General features: G+C 34.7%; 1 protein-coding gene across 1 annotated transcript; it reads left to right on the top strand.

The window, feature by feature from the left end:
- The first annotated feature begins 6111 nt into the window (after nucleotides 1-6111).
- Nucleotides 6112-7422, top strand: LOC128213616 (uncharacterized protein K02A2.6-like). Its single transcript, XM_052919577.1, has one exon. The coding sequence runs from the start codon at nucleotides 6112-6114 to the stop codon at nucleotides 7420-7422; it is 1311 nt and encodes a 436-aa protein (XP_052775537.1).
- The last annotated feature ends 289 nt before the right edge of the window (nucleotides 7423-7711 follow it).

Here is a 7711-nt window from a genome sequence, read left to right as displayed (position 1 = left end):
AAAATGCATAAAAATCTGGTCAATGGAGTTATAATGTTAACTTCTCCATTTACATGGTAAAGAAGAGTTGAAAATGAATGTTTTTAGTTGATAATGATATTAACACAAAAACAGCATGTGTCTTATTGGACAATGGCAAAATTTTCAAATATGATAAAAATAACGCATTCAAACTGAATATGTATCAGACTATGTACGAAAGAAATAATACTGTTTCTATTTTTCATAAAGGTTTTGAAATACAACAATGCACATATAAGCATAAATAGGCCAAATATGCAAAAAAATATATTAGTAAACAATGTGTGGAAGTGATACTGAACACTTAAAATAATTTCTTTGTGCATTAAATGAATATATATATACCAGAAAAGCAATACTAAATCAAGTCCAAAATGTATAATAACATGAAGAACACCCCTTTATGAATATCTTCATAACAACTCAGAGTACATGTAAACAATAATCATTTATATCATTAGTATCAAATGTGTCTAGTTTAAAGTGTGTAGTCATTTGCATTCAATTACTTTGTAATATATACCAGAAAAGCAATTATAAAAATCCTTAAATGTATAAGAAACTGAAGACAACAAAGAATAACACCCATTTATGAATATCTCCAAAACAAATCAGAGGTCACCTAAACAATAATCATTCATATAATTAGTATCAAATGTGTCTATTTTTTGTGTGTCTGTTCATTATCTTTAAATGAGCATCTTTAAAGTGAAACTCTTATTTGAAATCAATACATATAATTGTATTTATAACACACATCAAATGGACTGATAAAACAATAACTACTTACTAAATAATGCATTTACTGAAATATTGTTTACTGATAACAAGCTTGTGACCCTGTTTATAATAGCAGAAAGCATGACAAATATTAAATGATTGGTGATTGCTAAAAGATTTACTGTGGCCTACTATAGTATCACAAGGCAGAAATACCATGTTTTATGTTCATTCATATTAGCAAATTGAACTCAAGATCCTTCATTAGAAACATTGTTGTTGACATTTATCAACCCATTTTAAAAAAAATCAAAACAATAAAATTATTTGTGATAAGTCTTATTTGGGAGAAAGAGTGCATCTTTAAAAATAGTGTGTTTTTTTCACTTAAATATGTAACAATTCAATTTGACTAATGAGACAAAAAAATTAAGTTAGGAAATAGAAGTAGTAATTGTACATAATACAAAACAACAACAAAATTGACAAAGCTCAATATAACATGAAATCTATATGAAAACAAAAATCCTTAAAGGCCATAATTATTTAAACTGAATTAAGGTATAAGTAATACACACTTTTATAAAGCTTTTACCGACAACATAGTTATTATCATAGTACACTATGGGACTTTTATCCAAATTTTGAAGATTTTTTACCATGAATTAAAAATATTTTGTCTATATTTGATTTTTTTTCACATTATCAGAGATGAAATAAACACAACAGTTTCTGGTAAAATATACTTCAGTTTACAGAAAAATTAAGTTCAACCGAACATATTATTGATACACATGGAAAAAAATCATTTTGATTGATCTTGTGAGTCTTCGGAACAGAGCAGTATTTCGATGTTTGAAAATATATAGCAGTTTTATAAATTCATAAAAAATAGTTAATAATAAGACAACCTGCTGAAATCATTTTAAATATTTTCTATGATGTTTAATGAACAATTTAAAAGACAATTTATGATAGTTTACCGTTCAGTTTTGAAGAAAATATACATAATGTTATGTAACTATACATTTTTATAACTAATAAAATGCTTAAAAATCAACATTTGTCTTGTAAAAATTGATAAAGCTTAATTGGACTTCATAAAATGTAATCATTGTGAATTTTTACTTATGATACTAACTCAGAATTCAGATTTAAAAACAATGAATCAATGTACTTTTAAATTAAAATATGTAAAGAAACAAGAACACTAAGTAGGCGGTAATGCCCCTCCAAAAATGTCAGAGTGAAAGTTCTCAACTAATGTCTTTTTAATATTATAACATGTAAACAGTCTCTGTTGGTAATCAATGTCTATTTGTTTTATTTAGTCAATGGTATTCTAACATTTAGAATTTTTCACAATAATTCTTCACTCTTCAACATTTGAAGTTTGGTTTGTTCCCATGCGTTTGTACTTGTAGTGTGTGCACAGATGATAATTACTCAATGCCGAGTCAATGCTGATTTGGTTTTCATGCCCCTTCAGGTTCTTTACCCATCTAGAATGTTTAGTGCTGTAAAAGAAAAAGAAGTACTTTCTAACTAATTACAGTATTTAGTATAGATAATAATAATGCCATACATATATACGAAATAAAATATAAACAGTTTAATATTTCTCAACATTATTTAAAAAAACAACAACAAGCTGATACATACATGTATATAATATAAAGAAAATTACTAAATTTATCAATAAAATTCATCATCATCATCATCACCATCATCACCATCACCACCACCACCACCATCACCACCACTGGATTATAGAATACAGTGAGTTTATAATACAACAAACACCAACTCAAATATGGTTTATATGAAATACTCACATCATCTCTATCAGATGTGACTGCCTTGTAAATAGACATGGATGTCAAATCTGTCTCAATGATCCAACAAAGTATTTAATGCAGGCTGGAATTCTTCATATAATAGTAATATTCAGTCCTTTTCCTGCCTGAAAGAAATTAGACTTTTGATTATCAACCAACAGAAACTACAACCGTAAAATACAAATGCACATGTATTAATTATTCATTCTGCACTAATATCCGTTTTAGCCAAGAGTAAGGGTTGGTAGGCACAAATGCGTAGTTGTTGTGCATATGGTTGATAATGATTCACAACAGTATGGCGTTCAACGAGACCTACACCAAGCAAATGAATGTCGCTTGTGTCCAAGCTGTCGTGGCTTCCAGCCTGAAACCATGTTCATCTTTTCTTACAGGTTTATTTTGAAAATATGCAGTTTGTAAACAAATAATGGGTATGTTCATGTATTATGGTATGTTAGAAATAGGTCACATACGGTTACCAAAACACATCATTTTTAAACAAAATTTTAAGTCTAATATTTTTCTAAGATAAAACAATCAAATAAAAGATTACATACTCATATATACATAAATGATGTACATAAGTACTGTAATGTTGTGAGCATAGAAGCTCCGCCTCTATATGCAAATTAGTAACCGCCCTGCTAAGGCACCAAGGTGGAACCCCTAGAAGTATCAGAGAGGCAGTAGGATTCAGACTATTGATGTACTCACATGTTATACACTTGTAGAATAAATGTAGTAAATATTTAAGTGTCTTTATTAAATACCTACATTAAAACACAACAATGGCGACGAGGATAAAAGTGTAAAACACATGAAAAGCGGATTAACTGTGTAAAAAAAACTGTGCTGTGTAATTAATTAGTAGGACTGATTATTTACCAAAAAATGGCTCAAGGATTACCAGTATTCCCATCATTCAATGTCACTGAAACAGCAGTGGACAGTCGCTGGAAAAAGTGGTTAGGTCGACTAGAAATCATGCTAGTTGGTATGGATGTCAAGGACGCTAAACGCAAAAGAGCGTTACTTTTGCACTACGCTGGTGAAGATGTTTATGACATTTTTACAACACTTCCAGACGTCGAGGAAACGTTTGACGCTGCCAAGCAAGCACTAACCCAGTATTTTGCACCCAAGAAAAGTATTGAGTTCGAAGTGTACAAGTTTCGACAGGCAAAGCAAGAACCTCACGAAAACTTGGACAGTTTCCACACACGACTCAGAAAGCTTGGAGAACACTGCGAGTTTGCAAATACAGACAAGGAAATTAAGTCACAAATAATACAAGGCTGTACGACAACAAGACTAAGGCGCAAAGCGCTCAGATCAGAAATGTCTTTAGACGAAATAATCAAAGAAGCGCGATCTCTAGAACTATCTGACAAAAACGCAAGCGACATAGAACAATCAGCCAACCACAACAACAGTTACAACACCTGTGCAATCAGGCAAAAGCGAAAACCAAACCATCGTCAACAACGACAGTCTACCAACACTTACCGTCAGTCACAACAGAAAACACGAAGCTGCAGAAACTGTGGTAAGGAGTATCCGCACATGAATGGCCAATGTCCCGCTGCCGGCAAAATATGTAATTTTTGCAAGAAAATGAATCATTTTGAGATTGTTTGTCGTTCAAAGCACAAACAGTCAAAGCCAGTGCATACATTGGGTACCGATAATTGTTCAGACAGTGAAATTTCGGACAATGATAAAAGCAGTAACGAATTTGCATTTCGACTTGCAATAAATTCAAACAAGCCAGACATATCCTGCAAGCGACCTACAATCAAAGTCGAAGGTCATGCCCTAAAAATGCTCGTAGACACAGGGTCATCGATAAATGTCATTGATGAAAAAGCATACAACGCCATGAAACCGAAGCCAAAATTAAACAAAACAAATACGAAAGTATACGCATATGGTTCAATTGAAGCTGGCAAAATTATGGGCCAGTTTCAAGAAATGATAGAAACCAAAGACAAGTTTACGACAGCCATGATATACGTAACGAAAGGAAACAGTGGCAATCTGTTATCATACTCTACATCAGTGTCACTGCAAGTCGTTCCAGAAATATATTCAATGACAAGCAAAAGTGAAATATGCGATAAATTCCCGAAGGTATTCACAGGAATTGGGAAATTGAAAGACACACAAATTGAGTTATTTGTAGACAATACAGTTCAACCCGTTGTGCAACCACATAGAAGAATACCATTTCACCTTCGAAAACAGGTGGAAATTGAACTCAACAGGCTCGAAGACATGGATATAATCGAAAAGGTAGATGGACCAACATACTGGGTATCACCGATTGTCGTAGCACCGAAACCGAAGAGCAAAAACAATGAAATACGTATCTGTGTAGACATGCGCCTTCCTAACGAAGCCATTAAAAGGACTCGACACATTATACCGACAATAGACGATCTTATTGTGGACTTAAATGGTTCAAAAATATTCTCAAAATTGGATTTAAATCAGGGATACTATCAACTTGAAATCTCAAAGAAATCACGCAACATAACCACATTCACTACACATGTTGGTCTAAGACGATACAAAAGACTAAACTTTGGATTAACATGTGCATCAGAAGTTTTCCAAAATGCAATACGGACCTCACTTGAAGGACTTGAAGGTGTACAAAACATCAGCGATGACATAATCGTGTATGGCAGTTCGCAAGAACAACACGACCGTAGACTGGCAGCCGCCCTACGACGTCTACAGGAAAAAGGCCTCACACTGAACAAACAGAAATGTGAATTCAACAAGAAAACGCTTGAATTCTTCGGCTATATTTTCAGTGAAAACGGATTTTCTGCTGACAAGAAAAAGTGTGAAATAATCAAAAACACACCTGCTCCACAAAACGCATCAGAAGTACGAAGCTTCCTCGCAATGACAAACTATGTCTCCAGATTCATACCAAACTACTCCACAACGACAGAACCTTTGCGAATGCTCGTGAAGAAAGATGTCAAATTCGTTTGGGAAGAAAGACAGCAAAATGCTTTTGATAAACTCAAATCGGATCTAAGCAGTGAAACTGTAATGACATATTTCGATCCAAAATTGACAACACAAATTGTTGCAGATGCAAGCCCCGTAGGCATAGCAGCAATCATGCTGCAAGGAGGGAAAGTAGTTAGCTATGCAAGCAAATCATTAACAGATACCGAGAAAAGGTACTCTCAGACCGAGAAAGAAAACTTAGCTATCGTATGGGCAATTGAACACTGGCATATATACCTCTTTGGACACAAATTCACCGTCATAACAGACGCAAAAGCGCTTGAACACATATACAAAAACCCAAAGTCCAAGCCGCCAGCCAGACTGGAACGGTGGCGAATGAAAATGCAAGCTTATGATTTTGATGTCATATACAAGCCAGGTGAATCAAACATGTCAGACTACCTAAGTAGGCACCCTGACGAAGACGCAAGCAAGCAACGCAGAAAAAATCGCAGAAGAATACCTGTCATTTATTACATACCATGATGTTCCAAAAGCGATGACGTTGCATGACATAATCATTGAGACAAGCAGTGATAACGACCTTCAACAAGTGATGCAAAACGTCAGACAATCCTCGTGGAAATCAAATTACAAAACAAATACGGTACTAGATACACTTGCACGTGTGAAAAATGAACTGACAGTTGTGACGTTCAAAAACGGCGAAGTTCTCTTGCATGGAAATAGAATCGTGTTACCTAAACAGTTGCAACAGAAGGCTATTTCATTAGCACACGAAGGACACCCAGGAATAGTTAGGACAAAACAACTATTGCGCGAAAAGGTGTACTTTCCAAAAATGGACAAAATGGTTGAGGACTTGTGTAACAGTTGTATTCCCTGTCTCGCAGCAACTGATGAAAACTCCAGGGAACCACTTCAAATGACTGAAATGCCAAAACAGGCTTGGGATTCAGTGAGCATGGATTTCTGTGGACCATTTTCTGATGGAAAATATCTTCTTGTTTTGATTGATGACTTTTCAAGATTCCCAATTGTTGAAATAATAACATCTCTTAATGCAAAATCAGTTATTGAGAAGCTTGACAAAATATTCTCAGAATATGGAATACCTGAAGTACTGAGAACTGACAATGGACCGCCGATGAATAGTGCAGACTTTCAAAACTTTTCAAAACAATTTGGTTTCAAACACAGAAAAATAACCCCTATCTGGCCTCAAGCAAACGGAGAATGTGAGCGTTTCATGAAAACAATAGGAAAAGTAATTCGTGCAGCAAAAACTCAAAAAGCAGATTGGCGCACAGACATGTATGCATTCGTACGCAACTATAGAGCTACAAAACATGCGACTACAAAATACAGTCCAGCAGAACTATTATTTGGAAGACAGATTAGAATAAAATTACCATTTGCACCATCGAAACCTTCAAAGGAAAATGTGCAAGTCAAAGCTCGTGAAAATGACGCATATCAAAAAGCTAAAATGAAATCGTACGCGGACGCAAAACGGCATGCAAAGCCGGTAACATTTAACGTTGGCGACTCTGTACCTGTCAAACAACACAAAACAAACAAGTTCTCCACACCTTTCGACAGTCAGCCATATAAAATTACAAAGATAAACGGTTCGATGATAACAGCGAAAAGAGGAGACAAGTCAATCACCCGCAATTCGTCCTTTTTCAAGCTGATAAGGCTACAAGACTCCGACAGCGAGGACGACTTCGACGACTTCTACCGTCCTGGCACTGTACGTACGGACGAACAAGAGCCTTCACAACCGAGACGTTCATTGCGAAATCGAAACCCCCCAGAACGTTTCCAAGACTTTGTGCAAAAGTGATTTATTGTGAAAAGGGCATAATAATCCCTTTATGGATTTAGATTAATTTACCAATATGTTTGCGCATTCTTTGTATGTTTAAGAAATGGAATATTTGTTTACTATGTTTATACTTGTGTACATATCATTTTAATTCAGGACATTTCGATGCTAGTACAAATTTCTTTATATGTGACCAGTCTAAATTTATTGAACAGACTCAACTTGCTATTGAAAACTGAGTTACCTGGAATTCTTTGGAATTTACAATCCTCCCAGAGACACGCTATTAATCTCAGAAAACGACCAG

This window comes from Mya arenaria, chromosome 2, assembly GCF_026914265.1.
Source record: "Mya arenaria isolate MELC-2E11 chromosome 2, ASM2691426v1".
NCBI lineage: Eukaryota > Metazoa > Mollusca > Bivalvia > Myida > Myidae > Mya > Mya arenaria.
This window is presented reverse-complemented; position numbering and strand designations above follow the sequence as displayed.